At 34.1% G+C, this 23881-nt stretch overlaps 1 protein-coding gene across 3 annotated transcripts in view; it reads right to left on the bottom strand.

Annotated features, from left to right (window-relative positions):
* Positions 1-23881, bottom strand: part of GABRR3 (gamma-aminobutyric acid type A receptor subunit rho3) — a 32542-nt gene that overhangs the window by 3879 nt on the left and 4782 nt on the right. For 2 of the 3 annotated variants that reach the window (XM_031958877.1, XM_031958876.1), the window contains exons 2-6: positions 23531-23754; positions 18393-18475; positions 15281-15421; positions 10351-10503; positions 1170-1366 (exon numbers count right to left, since the gene is read on the bottom strand). In XM_031958877.1, coding sequence (XP_031814737.1) covers positions 1170-1366; positions 10351-10503; positions 15281-15421; positions 18393-18475; positions 23531-23745 — 789 coding nt within the window. In that variant the 5' untranslated portion in view covers positions 23746-23754. The remainder of the gene's footprint in view (positions 1-1169; positions 1367-10350; positions 10504-15280; positions 15422-18392; positions 18476-23530; positions 23755-23881) is intronic. The other variant, XM_031958878.1, reaches the window with a different exon arrangement.

The raw sequence follows: 23881 nt of genomic DNA, 5'->3' as shown, positions 1-23881 counted from the left end.
TTTCTATTTCCTTATTTGTTATTAAAGTTCCCTTTGGATCTGCCTCTTGCAATTTGGATGATATTAGGTCACTTAAGCTTTCTGTTTCTCTGTTTCTTTATCTGTCAAGTCCCTTTTAAGGTGTTGTCCAGCTGTCTATGACTGTGAATTTTTAAGTTACTATAGAGGGAAAAAGAGATGAGATGGTTAATTCAGGCAAAGAACTTGATTATTCTCCTATGAGCCCAGGAAAAATTCGATGGCTATTCTTCAGTCATTTCAAGTATGGACTGACTTTTTGCGACCCCATTTGGGGATTTCTTAGCAAGGATGCTAGAATGTCTTTTTGTCCAGCTCATTTTACAAATTTCAGGGGTCCTCAAACTTTGGTCTGTGGGCCAGATGTGGCAGCTGAGGACGATTATCCTCCTCACCCAGGGGTATGAAGTTTCTTTATTTAAAGGCCCACAAAACTTTTTTTGTTTGTTTGTTTTTGTTTTTGTTTTTACTATAGTCCGACCCTCCAACAGTCTGAGGGACAGTGAACTGGTTCCTTATTTAAAAAGTTGAGGATCCTTATTCTAGACCCAGTGCTGTATTCAGGCTGCCCCAAATTCAATGGACAGGGTGTTAAATCTGCAGTCAGAGGAATTAGCTTCAAATCTCACTTTTGCTTGCTACTTCTGTGATCTTGGGTAAATCATTTAACCCGTCCAGTGGCCTCAGTTTCCCCACTAGCAAAATTAGGAGGGGTTAGTTTATGATTCAGTAATTTAAAAATCTTTACCTTGACTATTTCCTCTCCTTTTTTAGTGAAAATGAAGTAAACAATGTCTTGAGGACACTGATCTATTAGAAGAATAAAATTGGATGTACTATTTATACACTTGCCAGCTCTTCCACTTCTCCAGACCACACTTTAAAAGGTGAACTTTTCATAGATGAAGGAAGAATAATCCTCCCTCATCAAACCAGGATGCTAAAGGACATCTTAGAGTAATCTTACATCAGTGAAGAGCCTCAGATTTTTGTCCTAATGTAATAAACTTGTATCTTGTGAAGGAATGTGAGGATTCCCTCATAAAGACTTAGCATTTTGGGCTTGTGATATTGTCAGCTGGTGTTTGGACACGAGATTGAACTTAAAACACACACACACACAGAGGAAAAACAAACATGTGAGGCTGTACCTTCCCTCTCTTTTTAAATTGCTTCCTTTCTTCCACTGTGGTGAGATAATTCACTGCTGCATACTCAATGACAGACAGGAACACAAAGAGAAAACTGACCCATAAGTAAATATCCACAGCTTTGATGTAAGACACCTGAGGCACTGAGGCACTGGCTCCAGTGATAATGGTGGACATTGTCAGCACAGTAGTTATACCTGCCAAGTCAAGGAGAATAAATTGTAAATCTAATGAAAATAGATCATGGTATCAGAGCCAACTAGGTGGTACAGGGGATAGAATGTTGAGCCTGAAGCCAGGAAGAAATGAGTCTGAATGAGGCTTTTGATACTTACTACCTATACAATCCTGGGCAAGGATCTTAACTTCTCCCAGCCTTAATTTTCTTAACTGTAAAATGAGGATAATAACAGGACCTGTCCATTTGCAAAATGCCTATCATTACATAAATGATGGTTTCCTTCTTCCTTATCATAGATTCAGGCTGGAAAAGGACTTAGAAATTATCTAGTTATTTTTCAGAAGAGGAAACTGAGTCATTGGAAGGTATAGGAACATGTTCAAAGTCATAGGTAGTAAGGGACAGTGCCAGTTTCTAAATCCAGGTGCTTTTACCCTAAATTCAGCACTTTTCCATAATAAGTAATAATAGAACCTCTTGAACTTTATACTGGATTAACTCAGGTCACCAGTTTCTTGTTTACAGCCTGATAATTTTAACATCAAAGAAATCATAGCTAAAATAACAAATAAAATAAAAGCTAAAAACAAGGTTGAGCCAATTTTTTTTAATTTTTGTTTTTTGCTGAGGTAATTGGGGTTAAGTGAATTGCCCAGGGTCACATGGCTAAAAGTATTAAATGTCTTGAAGCTGAATTTGAAAACTCAGGTTTTCCTAACTGCAGGGCTGGTGCTCTATTCACTATGCCATTTAGCTGTCCCATATATCTATTTAATTATCTATCTAATTTTTAAAAGTTTTTTAAATTGAGGCACGTAGGGTTAAGTGACTTTATAAAGGGTAGTGGTATGAGATAGAGCCAGCTAAGATGACTCAGTAGATAGTGTGCTATCTCTGGAGTCAAGGAAGATCTGAATTTAAGTCTGATCTCAGACACTTACTCTGTTGACTGTTGGAAAGTCAATTAACCTATATTTTACTTAATCCACTGGAGAAAAGAAATAGCAAACCACTCCAGAATCTTTTCTGAGAAAACCTCACAAACAGCAATGGAATGTTATGGTCCATGGGGTTTCAAAGAATTAGACATGACAGAATAATAACATGAGATAATACTGAAAAGGTAGACGAGTGAGGTTGTATGTGCCTGTGTGTGTGTGTGTGAGTGTGTGTGTGTGTGTGTGTGTGTGTGTGTGTGTGTGTTGTGTGAGAAAAATCATTGGGGAGTGAGAATATTATGGGAATTGAGTGAATCACCCTGACTCTATCTTGAAACTAAATTTCTGGATCTAGCTCAGTTTCCTTTCTCTTTAATTATGGATCTAGTCCAATTTCTGTTTTGTAAGAAAACTGTTCAGTTATGGGAATTGTAAGAAAACTTTATTTGTATTGTTTGAACCTAACCCTCCACAGCTGGGAACCTAAGCTACTTCCACCTGTTGTTCTGAGGCCTAAGGATCTAAGTTGTGCTGACCAAAAACTCGGTCAGATTTGAAGATTAATGCGAGATTTTTCACCATTATTCAGATCAAGTCATATGTCTTATCCGAAGACTAATCTTGTACTGGTCAATCAGTTTCTGTTTTCTTATTCTTTTGAATGAACACAGACACTTTGGGAGAAGGACCCTTTTTTTTTTTCTTCAGTTTTCTATACCTATTCACTCACTCCCAACTTGGAAAGCCTCTAATCTTTCTAACAATTAGAAATCAGATAACTTGTATCCTGGTTTATGTCCTAAGTTAATCATTTTCTTTTAAGGCATAAAAATACATTTCTTATGCAATTAGTATGCAATTGTTTGATAAATCGATATGCTTGAAAGTTTAAATCTTTGTTTTCTCACTCATTTCAGTCAATTCACATTTCACAGGAGGAGGGTTTCAAGAGCCAGCATCAATAACATTTTATGAGTAATTACTTGATTAGATTCTGACTAGCATATTTTAAACATATTAACTGTCCTTGAAGAAAGTATAAAAGGGGTCTAGAGATTTTCAAGTAGTGAGGACCTTTTTCTAGTAGCGTGAAACCCAAATAGCAAAATTAACTCTAACTGCATAGACTTAGCATGAAGGTCACCAGCTACTAGTCCCTCAAAACAGTTCTTTGAGATTTCCATTCACATAAAGCACACATTGAATATGAAAGCATTGGTACAAAGTCATTGTAGTTTTCAATTTCTTTGATTCATTTTTTATCAAAACAAAACAAAACCAAAAAGCAAAACTCAATGCTCAACTTTTTCATTATCATGGTATGTAAGATCCTTGAAGGCTACTCTAGGTTCTATTAAGCCATAAAAACTTTTAGTATGGTCTAAGTAATGTGCCAGTTGTTCAAAAATAAGGCCAACTAAATACCTGAGAATTCTAACACCAATCATTTGGCTGCTAGGTGATAGATTCTTTGGCCATGGCATCCCAAGAAATAAGTCAAATCAACAAGCATTTGTTAATTCATCTACCACATTCCAGGCACTGTATTAAATAAAGAAAAAAAAAAATCTATGTCTTATAATAGTAAGCATTTATTTAGCCCTTTAAGATTTGCTAAGTACTCCACCAGTTCTTTCATTTTGCCTTCACAATAATCCTGGTAGCTAGGTGCTATTATTATGCTCATTTTACAGATGAAGAAACTGAGTCTAGGAGAAAATTAAGTGACTTTTATATAAAAACAAGTGTTTTCCACTATCATTCTCTGAGCAGAGGAATAGGGAAACTGAGCAACATTCCAGTATCTATTATTGTTTGGTTTCAGATAGGAATAACCATTACAGGGAAACTAAATCCTTTGCTTCATAGTGTTTTGTTATGGGCCAGAACTCTGAAACAAGGATTCTTACAACATGTTAAGTTGTGGTGCTTAAATAGTTCTCTAAGTTCAGTATGATTGATTTAATCTTACAACAAATAATAGTTTCCTAGTGATATAATGATTGATTTATACTCAGTGTAGAGCATATAAGTTGAGACAAACTCAGTCAAAGGACTGAGAAACTGATTCATTCAACCCATCTCACAGCACCATGGTGGCAGGGCTCTTCTCAGTTTCTCCACGAAACCAAGTCCCCTCTGAAGGCCACAAGAAAGCTAGCTGAGCACCAGGAAAAGGAAACAATAAAGACTTTTGGACTTTAACACCTGGCTATTTTTGTGATGATTACTGAACTGAAATGAAGGCTGCCCAGAGACCTCCAAAAAACCAAACAAGAGCATTATAGAGTTTGATACACATTTTCACAAAGACACACACAGATACACAAACATACACACACAGAGTTTTGTTTGTTATGCCCAAATCTATGATTTCAGGGGTGAAAGAAGCTTAAAGGAAGGAAACTTCTTCTGTCAGTATGGTCAACACCTATTCATAACATAGAGTTCTAGAGAGTTTCCTGAGAATGTTGAGAGGCTAAGAGACTCTCTGTATTACTCAGTATTTATTAGGGGCAGGATTTGAAGGCTAGCCTTCTTAATTCCAAGGACAACTTTGGAATTACTCTCTCTCTCTTCTTTGTCTTTAATGGATATTTCTCAGTGGGCAAATGAATGATTTACAATACAGAAACTTCCATGCCAGAGAAGTCTTGTCTCATGTTATAAATTAATGAGAGTTGGTACCCCAAAATTGCATATTTACATCCCCCAGAAATCAATGTATTTGCAGCCATTTTCTTTTGTAAGGGTACTTAAATCAACTCATTTACCTTGGCTTACATTTATATATTTATTTTGATGAACAAGGAGGAGAGAATAAGGGAGGAAGGGAAGAAGTGACCCTGCTCAGAAATAATGAATTATGAGAACACTGATATATAAATTCCTAGAGTACTAGGTCTAGGGCTTGAGAACATTATAGCTCTCTTAGACATACTTGTGGATTTCCAGCTACTTCTTAGAGATATATTAATCTTGAAAAATTATTCCTATCAAAACCATTGGAGTTAATATCCCACCAAAAGAGTTTTGAATGATTTATACTGACCATTTACTGAAGAAATGTTTTCTCTTGGGATCAGAAGCTTCTTTTCCCATCCATTGACAATCCTACAACTGGAATAATACTAATAAAATGTGTTTGGTAAAAGTATTTCATAAAAGTCAAGTCATTTGGATCATAGCTTTGTTTTCTCTAGTAGATGAAGTGTTGGAATCAAGAAGATTTGGATTCTAATTCTACCTCTGGCATTTCCTAGCCATATCAGCATAGGTAAGTCACAATCTTTCTGTGCCTTGGTTTCTATCTTTGTAAAATAGTATAACAATACCTTTAAGTATCTACTTCACAAGGTTATTGTGAGATGCAAATGAGAGAATGTATGAAATGCATTTTGCAAGTTTTAAAAAGCTAGTAGTCAGTTACTATTGTTGCACTTGCTGCTACTACTACTTATGAAGTCCTAGATCATTAGGTGGGAGTTGGCAGAGAAAGCCTCACATACTGATAAGATTACTCTCTGAGGCAAGCAGGGGAAGGGCACTGATGGAGATCAGTTCAGTCTTACAGTCCCACCCACTGTGGAAGTCTTGGGCAACTCTACCTTACTGTATCTAATCAGAAAGCCAAATTATATCAAACCCAAGAGGTTGAATTTCCTTTATAACTCTGTCCATGGCCTGAGCCATATTTGCTTGAATCCCTTTTGGGTTAGCTTGCCACAGCATTCTGCCTTATGCTTTCTTTCTTCCCATCCCTTCCCTCACATACAATTTTGAATTTCTAAACTTTTTCTGTGTCATTGGATGGCCTTTACATCTTATCTCTGGCTTCTACAAAACTCCCCCCAAATTATTGGCCTGTGATATATCAAAACCACAATGGAGAGAAAGTCACAATGTGAAAGGAATAACTGTACTTTTTTGTTTTTTAACTGCAGATCACTCTGCTCTTTATAAGCTTCAGTCTAATACATCTTTCTCGAAGAGGAACTAGCAACCAAGAGGAAATTTGGGAAGGGGGGGAAGCAGAATTAAAAGCAATAAATTGATTTTTTAAGTTTACAAGGTTTCAAGAAATAAAAGATCTTTGGTAGAAAAAGCTTCTGTCCTGATAAAAATTTGTTCTAGTCTATTGTTTGTTAGCTGGAAAAATAATTCTGATGATCCACTTGCCCCAAATATTTGCTTTGACCATAGACAGGTCTCATTAGAGGAAAAAATAAAACAGAACAAATACTCATTTCTTACCTTGAAATGAATATAAACTTTTCCCCTTCTAGTTTGGAAGGAAGGGAGGGCCATACATGTATGTGGAAGGGAAAGTGAGCTTGACATCTTTCTCCTATCTCTCCAGAATCCTATACCTTTCAACCCACAAAGGGGTTACTCAAAAGCTTATTGAATATCTGACTATAATTGGGTTTATTGACTCTTTTCTTTGTAAATAAAAAGTCTAGCTCTAGTTTTCTAAATATTATCTCTTCCAGTCACAAATATAACTAGATGGGGAAGAGGCGAGTTGGATGCCAGTTGAGGGAAAAAATGTCATTGATGTTAGCAGGGTTATATGCATTAATTAATATAAATGGCTGGGGACTGAAAAACTTCTATTACTATGTTGTGTACAACCAAGACCTGGTTCATATCCCTTTGGTCATTATTGTGGAACAGTGGATTGAGAACTGGGCATAGATTCAATAAGGCCTGAGTTCAAAACCAGCCTCAGGCACTTATTAACTATATGACCCTGGGCAAGATACTTAACTTGTTTGCCTCAGTTTCCTCATCTGTAAAATGTAATAATCACACCTACCTTCCACTACTATTGTGAGGATCAAATGAGATAATTATAATGTACTTACTGTAGTTCCTAGCACATTGTAAGTGCTGTATAAATGTTGTGATGATGATGATGATGATGATGCCCTAACCTAATAAACCAGTTGACAGAACAATGCACCTTGTATTGCTAGGGTAGGAAATATAATCCTTTCCTAAATCAGAAGTATATTTAGACTAACAAACTCATAGATTTAGAGTTAATCTAGTTCAATCCTATGATTTTTTACAGAGAAGAAATTTGCCGTTCTAGGGGGTTAAATGATTTGCTCAGGATAGGAATTTAAAAAATCCATAAGCAGTTGTCAGATAGTCCAGAAGCCTTATACATATGTGTGTGGCTAGAAGAATATATTCCAAATTAAATTATAACATTTCTTTTTACTATCTATTTATGATGTAGTAGCTTAAAATATGTTATTTTAAGGAAAGAAATTGGGGGCAGCTAGATAGTGCAATGGATAGAGCAATGGTTATGGAATCAGGAGAACTTGAGTTGAAATCTGGTCTCAGATACTTACTAACTGTTTGACCCTGGACAAGTAATTTTGCCAAAGAAAAGAAAAGACCTTTATTCCTTAGGATAAGGGATATTGTTAGACTAGAGTCAAGAAGACTTGCATTTATATTCAGCCAGATACTTATTGGCTTTGTTACTCTGGTTATATCCCTTAATCTCTGTTCATTTCAGTTTCCTCGTTTGTAAAATGGGATACTAGAGAATATTTGTAAAGCACTTAGCCCAGTGCTTAGCATAGAGTAGCCATTATATAAATGTTTCCCATTTCATTTCCCCTTCCTCTGGGTTCCTTCCTTATGAAGACTTATTACAGCTTTCCTATGAATTAGGGGGTGGTCTTTCAGAGGTCTGGCAAATTTATTCCATTGAAGCTAACTCAAAGAGTCTTTGGAAATTAGCTTAGCTGTTCCTCAAATGGAGGACATGGACATATAATTTAATGTTGGGTCCATCCCTGAAGTCTGCAATCTAGTAAGGTCTGCCAGAGCTTGTTCTCTGAGGTGTAGCCTTCAAGGACCTAGGATCAATGAAATATTAGATTACTTCTGCAGTAAATCTGTACAGAAGTAGTACTTCTGTAGTAAAGGAACAATCATAGTAAAGGAAAATAATAATAATAATAATATCATCATATCTCATTTTATTATACTTCACTTTATTGTGCTTTACAGATAGTGTGTTTTTTACAAATTGAAGATTTATGGAAGCCCTGCATCAAGCAAGTCTATGGGCGCCATTTTTCCAATAGCATGTGCTTACATCATGACTCATGTCACATTTGGCAATTTTCACAGCATTTCATACTTTTTTCATTATTGTTTTATCTATTAGGGTGATCTGTGATCTTTAATGTAACTATTGTAATTGTTTTTAGGCACCATGTACCACACCCATAAAAGATGGTGAACTCAATAAATATTCTGTGTGTACTGACTGCTCCACTAACTTGCTACAATTTATCTCTCTCTCACTTCTCAGGCCTCCTTATTACCTTAGACGAACAATATTGAAATTGGGCCAATTAATGATCCTACAATGGCCTCTAGGTTTTCAAGTGAAATGAAGAATCCATCAATGAGGGCTTCTTGTCTTATTTTTAAGAAACTGACTCATCCATCCTAACTTTCAGTAACTATTATCATGATTAGTTAGCCGCCATCAGTATTGAGGCAAGATCTTCCACAAGTGAAAAGATTACAACTCATTGAAGTCTCAGATAATGGTTAACATTTTTTTTAGCAGTAAAGTATTTTTAATTAAAGTATATACATTATTTTCTTTAGAAATAGAACTAATGCACACTTAATAGGCTGCATTGTAGTATAAACATAACTTTATATACACTGGGAAACACAAAGATTCAATATTAATTTTATTGCTGTGATCTGGAACTGAACCCCACAATATTGCCAAGATTTGCCTGTATAATGTAATAATATTTTGAAAGATACCTATAATTTATGAATGTTTGACTTATATGTCACCCTTTCTGGCATAAATTAGATACTAATTATAATGATTATGAAACACTTATTTTAATCTGCTTAAGGCTATCAATCATTATATGAAAAAGAACTGTTTGTTACAGTGCAAACAGTACTGGATTCTGATAGATTTAACTTTGAATTTTGGCTCTTCTATTTACTACCTATCCATCCCATCTTGGGCAAATTATTTAACCACTCTGGGTCTTAATTGCTTCATCTGTGCATTGTAAAATGAGAAGAGTTTGATTAGATGATTTCTGAACTTCCTTTTAGTTATTAATGTGTGATCTTAGGAACTTCTATTCCTGATTTTTCAGGTCCATGAATGACAATTAATTTTAGTTTCTATCTTTCTCATAATTTGATGTGTTTAAGAGTAGCACACTTAACAGAATAATCATTTGTCTATACATTCTGCTCTAAGAATTACTGGAAAGGAAAAGATAAAAGATGGGCTTGCCAAAGCTAAATATAACCTATTTCAGTTGTGTCAAGGGTTAGTTATGACTGATATTATGGGGATAACTCAGTATAACACTTTTCTGCTATTCTAGTGCTTCACACAGAGCTTTCATACCTCCTCTAGTCAGAGTATCACCCATAACCTGGATTCTTCTCTTGGATCCCTTGGCTTGATAAGTGAAATTCAATATAATCTTTTTGAGGCTCAGACACCTTCTTAGCCAACAGGCTGTTCAATGCCATGTGACCTCACCTGTCCCTTTCTCCCTTTTTAGTTTTTTTTTTTTTTACATGTTTTATTTTCTTCCATTAGTCTCCTTATGGTAGGGACTATTTTGCTTTTTGGTATTTATATTTCTAGCAATTAGCAGTGTATTGAAAACTTAATATATGCATTTGCTTTCTGTCTTTGTCTCTCCCTATCTCTGTCTGTCTTTTTCTTTATCTCTCTGTGTCTCTCTCCCCTTTCTTTTTGTTCCCTTTCCTTCCATTGTATGTGTGAACATATGTGTATATACATGCATATGCATATAAATAAACAAACAAATGAATGAACAAATAAGTAAAACCATCTTCAAATCTCTCATCTTTTGTAGCTAAGGTCTGATTTCAATCTCAGTCAGTCATTATTGTCTAGAGCAAGGAATCACACAGAAACATTTAAACAATCTCTACATTTTGCTTCAAATCACTATTCTCAATTGCCTATACAATCATTAACATTGTACAAAGGTTCATGAAGATTTACCCAATGAAAGTCTGGCAGGAACAGCTCGTCTATCAATCCAAAATGAAACCCATGACAGCATCACCATAAGCATGGCTGGGAAATAGGATTGCAGGACAAAAAAGAAAATATGCCTCCTTAACACAAAGTTAATGAAAAGTCTGTTGTACCAACCTGTTGGGAAAAGGTTAAGAATTTCCATTAGTACAAATACCTACCTTTATATCCATCCTCACAATTATCAATCAAGTATTTATTAAATACTTACCATGTGCCAGTATCTGTCATAGGAAGCAAGGAAACAAATACATTTAATAAAAAACTTCTACTTGCAATGAGCTTACATTCCAGTTACAGGAAACAAAACTTATTAACAAAATCAAGAACACAGTAAGTTATTTCCAGGAAGCAAATGCTTAATTGAATAAATGAAAGTATGATTGTTTTAATTTTAGGCCAAATTATTTCAAAGAATTTTGCGACTATAATTAAAACAGAGTATTCTGTAGGTTGTCCTTTGAGGACAATCCTTAGTGATTCTTCATAATTAAATTTCTTCAAAAATATTTTCACGTTTTCTGCAAACAAACGGCTTGTTCCAAATACTTCAGTGTAACTATTGGACATGGGCAGTCCAAGTTTAACCTAGAATGTCTTTAGCCTTAGTGTTTCTTCTTCAATTCTTATCCAATGCTCAGCTCAATTTTCCCTTAATTTTTTCCTCTCTGTTTTTAGTAGTATTTGTCATTTCTGAATGGTGGCATCATTTTTTACTTGGGCTTAGTCAGGGAGTGAAGTGAAGGAGGCAGAAGAGCAGACTTGTGGCTGGACAGCTCGCTACACCTACTGTCTCCACTTCATCATTACATACTTCATCCTCAATGATTTGGAATTTGACTTGTAGCCATACAAAACCATCAGTACTAAATAGATGGAAGAAATTTAAGATTATTAAAAGAGCTCTGAAATTTCCCAAGGATAATCCATTCTGTTCTCTTCTATTTAATTCTGTGGTCAACTCATTGTCCATTTTTGCAGATGGTAGAAGATATAAGATTGAGAAATAAACTCATGTAATAGGTTCCATGATAGATTTTTTTATCCACTTGATTTTTTCCCATATGGATGGTAGTCCAAACTCTCTAGTGTAGTAACATATAGCTTATTATTGGAAGTTCTACAGTGTGCCAGAGCTTAATATCATTTGCAAATAGGACCGACTAAAGAACCTTAGCATCTTTAAGTATCATACAATTCTAGAAAGACAAATTTAGAATTGAAAGGGACCTCAAAGCTAATCTTGTTCAACCTCCTTCATTTTATATACAAAGAGACTGAGGTACAGGGAGGTTGAATAATCTGCCCAAGGTCATACTAATCATTAAGACCTAAAGCAGGATTGAAACTCTTTGCAGAATCTCATCTACAACAAATCCTTAATTTTAAGCTTGTCAAATAAGGTTATATTTGTTGTTATATCTTTAAATTATCCAATTTTGAATAATTTTGATGTGTGAATAGGAGACACCTTATTAGATATTTAATAGGATGGGCTAGTAGGAATATTAAATAGGATCAGATTAGTGAAAATACTGACTTGGAATAGATAGATGAGGGGTGGTTAGGAAATATATCATCTGGAAAAGAGGTTAATATAGTGAATTGTAAGCTCAATAATGAGTCAATAGCTTGATATAGCAGCCAAGAAATCTTTGGCAGCATTACAGGGATGTAATTCATAAGACTGGAAGTAATATTGTATTCTGTTCTAATGAAATATCTGGAAAATCATATTCAGTTTTGGGGCTAAATTTTAGGAAGAACAATATTTATAAGCTGGAACTATGCAACTAAGGGCAACCAGGATAATGTGACAGCCTTGTGCTCAGGCTATATTTGGAATGGTTAAAGGAATTGAGCAGATGTCCATCTTGATAAAGAGAAGCATTAGAATACTCAAGTACTTGTAGAGTATGTGGAAGAAGTATTTATTATATTTGTCTAACTTGTCTGTACTAAGATCAATGGATGGAAAGAGAAACTAATTGCAAAATGTACTAGGACATTGGAGATCAGTATCAACATTGTAAATGAAGTAAAGGTTCCCCTATCTATTCATGTGATTCCCTTAGTATGTGGTATGATGTTTGTACCAGAAAAATGTCTCCCTTCATCCTAGATGTAGGGGTATGTGTATCCCAACATTTCATGAAGAATGAGATGTGGGTAAAACATTTGGCAGAGGATGGAGCAGAGAAAATGGGAGGAATTCTAGAGCAGAGACTCAATGAGTTCTCCCTCAGATGACTCCAAATATCTTTAAGTAATGATGGTAAACAAATTTTAGGGTGTCATAATGTACCAAAAAAAATAGAGTAGAACAATTTTCCAGTAGATGACAACTTAAACTTCAGCAGGAAAGATTTTTCAATAGGGTGAGAAACCAGTGAATCAGGAGTGGGTGTGGGTAGTGATGGCTATGGTAGCTTCCAGAGGTCTCAGCTCACAGGAAGTCTCTTTATTGGCACTAAGGAAGGACTCTGTTGCTTTAGCACATCAGTACTTACAGCCACAGTGGAGTGGGAACACTTCACAATTCCAGGTTAGAAAAGAATGTTTGTGATCAGGTCCCTAGAAGGATCTCTAAAAATAGCTTGGAATAGTACATCCTCCACCATGGAAACCTTGGTACACTTTTAACAGAGTTAAAAGCTGAGTAATAAACTGGGAAAATGAGTAGACAACAGAAAAAGATTCTAACCATAGAAAGTTATTGTGATGACGAGGAAGAGCAAAACACACACTCAAAAGAAGATAAGAAGATAACAAAGTCAAAGGTCTTATGTCCAAAACCTCCAAGAAAAATAAGAATTGGTCTCAGGACATGGAAGAGCTCAAAAGGGATTTTGAAAATCAAGTAAGAGATAGAGGATAAATTGAGGAGAGAATGGTCATTAGCAAAACATTTTTGAGGAGGGTCAGGGTGAAAGAGAAAAAATAGAGTAAACAGGGGCAATACAGTTAGCAACAGTAATTGGGAAAAGAATTCTGAGGCAAGGTTCTCTGATGAAGGTCACATTTTTTCAAATGCATAGGGAACTGAATCAAATTTATTAAAAAAAAAAGCTATATCCCAATTAATAAATGATCAAAAGGTATGAACTATGCTCAAAGAGTTATAAAATCAATGCATATCCTTTGACCAAACTATAACATTATTAGTCACAAATCCCTAGAAAGATGAAAAAAAGGAAAAAAACCTATACACACACACACACACACACACACATATATATATTTATAGCAAGTCTTTTCAGGGCAAAGAATTGAAAATTGAGGGGATGCCCATCAATTGAAAAATGACTGAATAAATTATGATGGAACATAATTATTTCAGAGCAGGATGTTCCCAGAAAAAATCTGGAAAGTCCTCCATGAATTCAAGCAAAGTGAAATGTATCATATACAAAGTAATAGCAATATTGTGGGATGATCAGCTGTGAATGACTTTGCTAATTCTCAGTAACACAATGATTCATGGCTACTTTGAAAAACTTATGATGGAAAATGCTATTAATACCCAGAGAAAGAACTGATTGTGTCTGAATACAAATTGAAACCTATTCTTTTTTTTGCTTTATTTTTCTTGAGGGATTTTTTGGTGGGGAGGGAATTTATGATTTCTTTCATAAGAAATGGTTTTTATGGAAATATTTTGCAAATTCACATGTGCCTTCTTAAAAAGGATTGGAGTGGGAGAAAGGGAGAGAATCTGGAACTCAAAATTTTAAAAACAAATGTAAATATTGTTTTACATGTAGTTGGAAAAGTAAAAGTATTTTTAAAAAAATCACTCAAAATGAACTTTATGCTGTTTATTAACATGCAGCAAAAATAATAATTTTAGAGTGCTTTGTTACAAGAAGTCATAGTTCTGATTAAACTAAAGGGTTCTCATATGGAAGAGTCTGACAATCTTTAATTTGCTTTAAGAGATTGTGTTATCACAGCTGTTGTTTCTATTGCTACACAGAAGTCACACAAAGCTTTGTTAGAAAAGCTGTGGTTCTCTGGGTTGACTAAAAACAGCACCAATCTTTTCCCTCTTTCCTTTTTCTTTTTTTGATATTCTGCCCTGTTCAAAAGAGTGTAGCAACTCCAAAGGCCATCTTTATTTCATTAAAGTAGGTATTTTACCTGATTGTTTACCTGATAAATTCAAGTCAGATTTCAGATACTAGCTGTGTGACCCTAGGCAAATATAGTCTTGTTTGCTTCAGGTTCCTCATCTATAAAATGAGATGGAGAAGGAAATGGCTGACCACTTTAGTATCTTTGCCAAGAAAACCCCAAAATGGGCTTATGAAAAGTCACATACAACAGAATGGTGTAGAACACATAAAAATGCAGTTGGCAAATATTTAACAAAATAAATACAAATAAAACACAAATAATGTTAATTTGTAATTTTTTGTGTTTCAATATGTGGCCTACAGGCATCTGCTGCTATTTGAGTCTGACTTCATCAGTGTAGAGGGATTCTTGTTCAAGTATGGTTTGAAACTGATGGCATCTGAAGATACCTTCTAACTCCCAGATTTGATGGTTCCTGATGATGAGTTTGTAGGATTCTGAGAACTAGCAACCAAGAAGGCCTTCCTCTCCATTCTAAGAGGATTATGGCTAATGTCCTATCAGATGTAAGAATCATGTGTAATTTAATAAAAATGCTTTGAGAGCTTTAGATATCTTAATAATGAACAGTAGAATGTGTAGCGTAGAGAAGAGTTTTGGATAAATCATTTAATTTGGCCAATGATAGATTAGCATTATTATTACTGCTATGTCAGTTGGCTGCCTAGATATAAATATCTCATTTAAACCAGCAGATGTGCAGTGCATAGTAGGTATTCAATAAATGTTTCTTGGTAGGTTAAGTAATATACTGTACCAGTGCTACTGTAGAAGGCTAATCCACTAGATGCACTGAAATCTTCAATAAAGAACTGAGAAAGGGAAATATGCTCATCTGTGTTTAAGGACTTATTTCCATGTTTCCAGTATAACATCAAATCTTCCTCATTATATGCATCTAAAATAGAAAAGAAAAAAAATGTCCTTATATCTTTCTTGTAAACTCTTTGAGGGCTGATCCAGAGCTTCCTAGAATTTGCAGACTTAACATAGGAGCTTATGCAGGGTGGATACTCAATAAATGTTTTTTGTCTGATCAGTCCTTGTGTCTAAAAGGAATCAACATTTTTCAATGATAATACTTGTCTGGTTGATGTACAATAGGGAGTTTTTTTTTTTTTTTTTTTTTTTTACAAGATTAGCATGTTATACTAAGATTATTTCAATATGTTTGCCAAACCATTGTTTCCAGACCTGACCTCACTTCTTTATATGTCAGAGCTTCCCTAGAATGAAGGTTTTGGGATTCATGTAAATACCACAGAATTGGTGGAAGGATCCGACTATGATCATAGGATCATGAGTTTAGAGCTGGAAATAACATTAAATGTCATCAAGTTATGTGGGATTATATTAAATCACAATTCCTAAATCTAGAATTAAGAGATCATCTAGTCCCATCATCCCCATTTTACAGATGAAAAAACTGAGACCCAGGGAAGTGAAATGAAAAGTCCTATTAGATAGTTGTGACAGAGCAGGAATTTGGAGACAAGTTCTTGAACTCTAAATCCAGGAAGAAACAGCCACTGTTTCTTCCAAAGACATTTTTTGGGGTATTCTATTCCTCATAAAAAAAGGACTGGAAAAAAAATGGAATACAATTGGAATTTTCAGACAAACCTTGGAAACATATTATGTCTTTTGACCTCTTTGAATTGTTTCCATGTATAACAGGTAGCATACTAGTCTTCATTGAGATGCTTCAAAATGTACCCTAAATAAAATACTTAATTGGTTATTAATATTCTTAAAAGGAAGTTACTTTATAGGAGACATTTTCATAGGAAAAATGCTCTGTATGGGGGATACGTTCCTAGGTAGCCAGAATTCAAATCATCAAAAGGTATTTATAAAAATATGAAACTATTTAACCTCTTGAATTTTATTGATTTAATTTATGTGGCAGCTAGGTGGAGCACTGAGGCAGGAGTCAGAAAGAAAGTCAAATTTCACCTTAGACACTTATTTACTATGTGACTGGGCAAGTCACTTAACGCTGTTTGTACCAATTTCTTTACTTGCAAAATGAGCTAGAGACTGAAATGGCAAACCATTTTAGTATCTTTGCTAAGAAAACCCCAAATGGGGTCATAAAGAGTAATTGAAACGAATTAACAATGACAACACAAAATATTTATGAAGTGGCCACTACACAAGAGACATGGTTTTAGGCTGTGGCAATATATAGAAACAAAAAAGAAACATGTCATGCTTTCAAGGACCTTATTACTGGCAGGAATAGAATATGTACATATCATAGACAAAATAATTTCAATGTAGTAACTTGTTAAGTGTTAAATAGGAACAAGATGATGATGTATAGATATCATATTCATGAAAACATAGGTGGGTGGAGGTATCAGGAAAGGCCTTACTTATAAAAGAGGTGGTATCTGAGCCACAGTAAAAATGGTAGAGGAATAAGGACTGGATCTGTAATTTCATTGATATGGGGACTTCTCAGGTGAGGAAAACTGTTTACCAAATGCACATCTTCACACCTTCCCAGAAATACCATCTGAGAAGGTTGAGTGATTTGCCCAAAAACACATAAAACCAATATACATCAGAAACAGGACTTGAATCCAGGACTTCCTGATCTGAAGATCAGGTCTCTTTAAGATCCATTATGTCATATTTCCTTGCTGGTGGTATTTTTAAAATAAGAACAATGAAAATTTATTTCTTTTCAGATATGTAAGGATTCAGAAGGTTTATCAGCATCTTAAGTATGAATTCTTGCCAATCTGGTACAGTAAACACAGGACTAATTAATTCAGGCTGTTATCGACCATATGAGTTGCATCTTGAACGATGACCAAGTAATAACAAGAGACATTTCATGAGAAGATGGTAGAGAAGTGATAGACAGGAAATGAGACATAGTTTTTGAATAGGACTATTGAAAGAAATTGTTTTTCTTGATTTTGTTGATTTGTTGTAAGACACATATTTTTATTTTTTCTCCAATGGGGTTGAGAATTGGGAGGAAGAGAAAACAAATTTCTGTTAATTAAAATTTAATTTAAAAGAAATGTTTATCCAAGAGCATCTTTGGGTAGATATTATGAAAATACTTGGAAGTTGGATTTCAAGTTGGAGTCATATCTGCTAGTTAGTCAAAGTTATGGACTCGTTGCATAGTCAGATAGATTCTTAGATATTTGTTTCTGAGGCTTTGTCTTTCTGGGGTCTGACAATATTTTTTTTATAGATCCCAGGCATATGCAATGTGGAGAGGTAACATGGTATAGTGAAAAAACATTAGATTTGGAATTAGGTCCTGGAGTCCAAACCAATGTTATATCACTTAAAATTTGCATAATCTTGAGCATTTGCCTAATTTTTCTAAACCTCAGATTATCATCTGATAATGAGTAGGTTGAACTAGATGGCTACAAATAGGATTCTATAATTCTAAAGCAGGATTAGTATTTAGTTGTACGATTTGGCTAATGAATCTTCTTTCCCAATTTTTTGGTCAGGACTTAATATAAGTTATTGACTACTATTCAATGTAGTAACTTGTTAAGTGTTAAATAGGAACAAGATGATGATGTATAGCTATCATATTCTCTAAATTAAATACTATTTTGGAAATTCTATCATTTGAAAAAATTACAAAGGATATAATAAAAAAATAAAAAATCTATAATTATGTTAAAATGTGGCTTTCTGAAAGTAGTGTTTGAAAAAGACTACTTCATACCTTTGTAGCTAAATAATCCAGTTTAAAAAAACAAATACATTTAACCTGCATCAGTGGCCTAATATGAATTAGTAATGATAGCTTCCCCTACCAGTATATTCAAATGTGTTTTAAGTACAGAGCACATAGACATATCAAACTAGATTGTAAGACTTACAGCTTTCTAATTCAAGAGAGCAATTTTGAGTGTCAAGAGGAAATCGGCTGAAATCCATAAAGCACATAGCAGAAACTGTGATCCTGTAAGAGAAACAGTACAGGAAAAAATGCAGATCACTTTATTATAGAGACAAATGGGTATACAAGATAATTTATTCTTGCAGTTTTTTTATTAATTTATTTTTAATATACATTGCTTTACGAATCACATTGAGAGAAAAATCAGAACAAAAAGAAAAAAAACATAGGAGAGATTAAAAAAACCCAGAAAAATCAGTGAACATAACATGTGTTGATTTACATTCAATTTCCATAGTTCTTTTTTTCTGGATGCAGATGGCATTTTCTGTCCAAAGTCTATTGGGATTGCTTTGGATCACTGAATCACTGAGAAGAACCAAGTCATTCATAGCTGATCATGGCACTTCTTGTTTTAGTTGTATAATGTATTCTAGTTCTGCTTGTTATTAGTCAGAATCAATTCACGTAAATCTTTCCAGGCCTTTCTATAATCACCTTGTTCATCATTTTTTATAGAACAATAATGTTTTTTTACCTTCATGTACCATAAGTTATTCAGTCATTCCCCAATTGATGGGCATCTACTCATTTTTCCAATTCTTTGTTTCCACAAAAAGAACCTCTACAAACATTTTTGTTGTACTTGCAGTTATTAATTTTCATTGTGATAAATTATGTAGGCCTGAGTGGAGAAGACAGCTGTAGATATAGCACAATCTATGGAAATTCTTCTATGGAAATTTTCTCCCCATCTCCTGCCATTAATTGTAGCTCTAGAGTTCTAGAGAACATCTGGGAGCAATTTGCACAGTGGATCTCTAGAGTCCTGGGCCTAAGATCTGAGTTCAAATTTTACTTCAGATACATACTTGGGAAAATCATTTAATGTGTTTGCCTCCGTTCCTCAACTATAAAAAGAGAATAATAATATCACCTACCTCATAGGGTTGTTGTGAAGATCAAATGAGATTGTATTTGTAAAAGTGCTTAGAACAGTAATATATACATATACATATATATATGTATATATATATATACATATATATATATATATATATATATATATATTCCCTTCTATTGATGGGAATTCTGAGTCTATTGGTGGATGTCATTTTGATGTGACAAAAATAGGTGTGCATGTTGTGAGTGAAACAATGGGGAAGGGGAGGTATTGACTATGTATTTCAGAGGTTACCTGTCACAGTAAAGTGAGAATAGATAAATGCTTCATTGCCCTATAAATTGTAGACTCCAGGAGGGCAAAAGCTGGGAGCCCTCAAAGATAATAGACTTGCCATAAAATTCTGTCTTCTATATTATGTCAATATTGGAGTAGACTTTGTTGTCCGCTTGCCAGTGTTCCCCACATAACATATATCAGTATAGAAAGAACATTGATGAAAATCAAAGTAGATCTGTATTAGGCAAAACTGGTTCCAAGAGTGGACAGCTGAGTTATCTTCAGGGTTTTTGTTTTAGAAGGAGATTTTTTGGGTAGAAGGGAATGTAGTGAAGAACAGGGAGTTAGACAGGTTCCTGGACATCCAAACAAAACCCATTCTACTAGTCTAGAAAAGAAAAAGAAATGACTGCTTTACCAATATAAAGTCAAAGGTGTGTCTAAAGGGAATTAAATATTCGGATTCTTATTTACAATTCAAATGCTATTTAGAATTGTTATGTGGCAATGTACTTCATATTTGAAGTTTATTTGGATTTCTTACTCTGCCTGGACTCATTATGATATATAAATAGCACTTAGATTCTCATCTTCCTCAGCTCCTAAAGCAATTTAAAATAAATTATTTCAAAATGTATAATTTATGGAATTGCATCAATGGCTTACATAATGATGAAGATTGTTTATTACAAGTTCTATTATCTTCTACATTTTCCCGGCTTGAGGCAGAAGTTACTGTTCTGATTCTGTCTAGTAGGAGAAATTCTGATTGTATATTCATTAGAACAAAAGCAGATCAGAAATAGTGTACCCCCAAAAGGGGGGGGTACAACCCCCAAGCACATTTGCAAAGAACAAAGGACAATAGATATTTGACTCCATCAGCCTTGTGAGTTCATTAAATGAATGGAACATCTTTTTATTTCCATAGGCAGAAAATAAAGAACTATAATGTTCATCTGAAAAAAACCAAGAGCCACAGGCTATATCCTTATGATAAAAAAACAAAAACCAACATCCTACCAAAAAACCCCTCCTCTCCACCCCTAAACATTTAGTTAGATGTGTTTGTCTATCCTTAAGGTGCCTATTGGACTTGAGTTCATAACTGGTTTCAGATATTTACTAGTTGTGTAACTTGTCACTTAGCCTACATCCTCCTCCTAGGTTTGTTGTGAAAATAAAAAAGAGATAATTGTGAAACGTTTTGCAAAACCTAAGTATTAGCTATTAAGAATGAGTAGATTGGATTGACTGTACTGATGATCTAATCAACTCAGCATATTTCAGTCATTAAGATAATTCTCCCAGAATCTATTAGGTAAAAAATTAGTATTCTTAATTCCTGGTAATGATTGGTGTTTTTACTGTTTAGTTTTTAAATAAAAATTTAAGATAAAAATGCATACTACTATTTTTCTTCTATTGCTACAGGGTGTTCATGGAACAATGAAAAACCTCCAGGACACATGAATGAAAAGAAGTTGAAATTTCTAGTTTTACCTGAAGCTCCTTCTAAAATTAATCATTGATATGCCATTCAATATATACAAGACTCAAACCATAGGAAGATATGTTACATGCTAAATAATAGAGGCAAGGGGTAAGATAAGTAGAGAAAGTAGGTTTAAGTATTTATCCATTTTGAATAAGGAAATTGAAGAAACAGGAAAATGAAAGATAACAGATTATGACTAGTCTTTATATGCAAAATTTTGTATATATAAGAGCTAAAGACATTTGAACAATTCCAGGCAAAAATCAGCTTGTTAGTATTTTATTGTTTGATCTTTAGACATTATTTTAATATTATTTAAATTTCTGAATATCTTTAATATTTTCCTATTTCCTACTCTAACAGTTCTCAAAGTATGGTTTTGGGACCTCTGGAGAATGGTTCAGTGAGATCCTTTCAAGTTTATGAGGGCAAAGCTATTTTTAAAAATAATAATAGGATGTTTTACTTTTTAATATGGTAAAATCAATAGATATAATCAGCATAAATCAAAATTCTATGCAAGGATATTCTCAACAATTTTTGAGTATAAAGGAATCTTAGGACCAAAAAATAGTACAAGCTACTGTATCATATCTAAAATATTTAGTCTACTTCCTTAATCTTATTACCCATGACTTCTCACTGTTTATTAATTTTACTTAGACTAACCTCCTTGTCTCACTAGTATTTAGTATTTATCTCCCACCTCCAGACCTTTGCTAATATCATTACTCTAGCCTGGAATTTTCTTGATTTTCCCTTCTCTTTCTATTAATTCCTATCCAATATTAAGCTCCCCATTTCAGTCCTACCTTTTCAAAGAAGTTTCCTTTATTACTCTAGCCATCATTGGGTTTTCCTCTAAAATTCAACAATACTTTTGACATAGAAATATCACATCTAATTATATGTTTTATTTTTGTGTCTCACTATTATTTTCAATGTGTTGATTTTATTTCTCAAACTAGTTGTAAGTAAGCTCTTTGATTTGAGGACAGAAAAATGTACAGAACATGGTCTTTGGAATTCCTGAGCAAACAAATGTGTTGTGTAGGTCTATGTCTAAAAGATCATATGTCTATAAGACCATAGCAAAATTAGACATGACCAAAATATTGTTAGGCTAACTTACTATGATTTATCCTCTCAAGCTTAGGAATAATGTTTTTTTATTGTCTTTTTCATTCATGTCCAAATCTTTTTGATCCTATTTGGGCTTTTTTCTGGCAAAAGTACTGGACTGGTTTGCCATTTCCTTCTCCAATTCATTTTACAAATGAGGAAACTAAGGCAAACAGAATTAAGTGACTTGCTCAAGATCACACAGCTTATAAGTATCTGAGGCCAGATTTGAACTCAGGAAGATGAGTCTTTCTGAATCCAGTCTCAGCATTCTAACCTCTGTACCACTTAACTACACTTTTATAATTAATAGGAGTTTTGAAAAATGCTAGTCCTGTGATTCATGGCATTATTTTTAATCCTTTGCTTATGTTTTATTCTTGATGTAGCCGTGACCAATGGCACAACTAGTTGGTTAATGCCTTGATCTTTTGATATATCTGTTCATCAGTGTAGAAAGTCTTTTCATAGATGCAAATTACAACTTCTCTACTTTATCATTTTGAACCATTCTTGACTATCATAAATGCTCCATAGAGATTCTTTCTAATACCCTAAATGTCTTCCTTTTAGTCTTAGGGGAAATTCATTTGTCTGTTATTTCTCTTCTTCTTCGTAAGACTGACTCTGCTCCTTTTGTGTTTATAACATTCTTGAACATGTATTTTGTACCACATCTTATATGGGTGTCATCAACTCATGAAACTGAATAGAATTTTTATTAAATATTAGAAGTTTTGCTTCTGAGAAAGAGCCAAGTAAATGATATTTTGCCTTTGAGTGATGTCTCTCTTCTGCTGCCTTTTTCACCTTCCATAATGATTCTTATTTTCAGAGGAAAAAAAAAGTAAATACTTTATAAAGATGATACATACCAACATGAATAAATCATTGGTAATGCTTATATAGATTTGACCTCCTTGTTGCAGTTTTCAGATACTTTCTCATATCATTGAAGTCTGTTATATTCTTAAACTGCAGCAAATTTTAAATATAGAGGGAAAAAAGTTGAGGGAAAAAAACTAAGCAAAGATAATCCAAGTAAGTATTTAACATGGAACTCATAGGAAAGCTGACCAGATGAAGTTGAAGTTATAAAATATTTACCAAATAATTCTTGAAGATTAAGAAGCTTGTACTTGATAAAATGATGTTTACTATAATGAAACCTAGAACATTCCCAGCCTCTCTGTCCCAATTTAATTTTGTGAACAAAAAAGCTGTTAGAAAGAAAGTCAGATATACTCCTATTTGAAAGTCTGAAAGAGTGCAAGAAATATTTTTGATGTCCATGACAGGAAAGTTTTGTTCTTACCTGAGACTGAATAGGATATTGCCATCAGGATATACTCGCAGCATAATGTTCTCCACAGTTGTATCATGGATGAAGGATCTTTTGGAATGTACAAAAAATACATCAGGCACCCAAATCTTTTGGATTAATCTACCATCAAAGGTCATACTTTTGTTTCTTGTGCTAGGAAAGGTGAGCCGTTCATCTTTCCAGTAATGTCTGAGGTAAAAAGTCATTGTAAAGTCCTAGGTAAGAGAGAAAAAAAAATCATTCCCAGCAGGAATCTCTAGATGATCTCTTGGAACTAGTCTGGGGTCATCCCATGCCAAGGCTTATACTAAATAACCTCTTTAGAGATTTTCCATGCCAGAA

Source organism: Sarcophilus harrisii, chromosome 3 (genome assembly GCF_902635505.1).
Source record: "Sarcophilus harrisii chromosome 3, mSarHar1.11, whole genome shotgun sequence".
NCBI classification, from domain to species: domain Eukaryota; kingdom Metazoa; phylum Chordata; class Mammalia; order Dasyuromorphia; family Dasyuridae; genus Sarcophilus; species Sarcophilus harrisii.
This window is presented reverse-complemented; position numbering and strand designations above follow the sequence as displayed.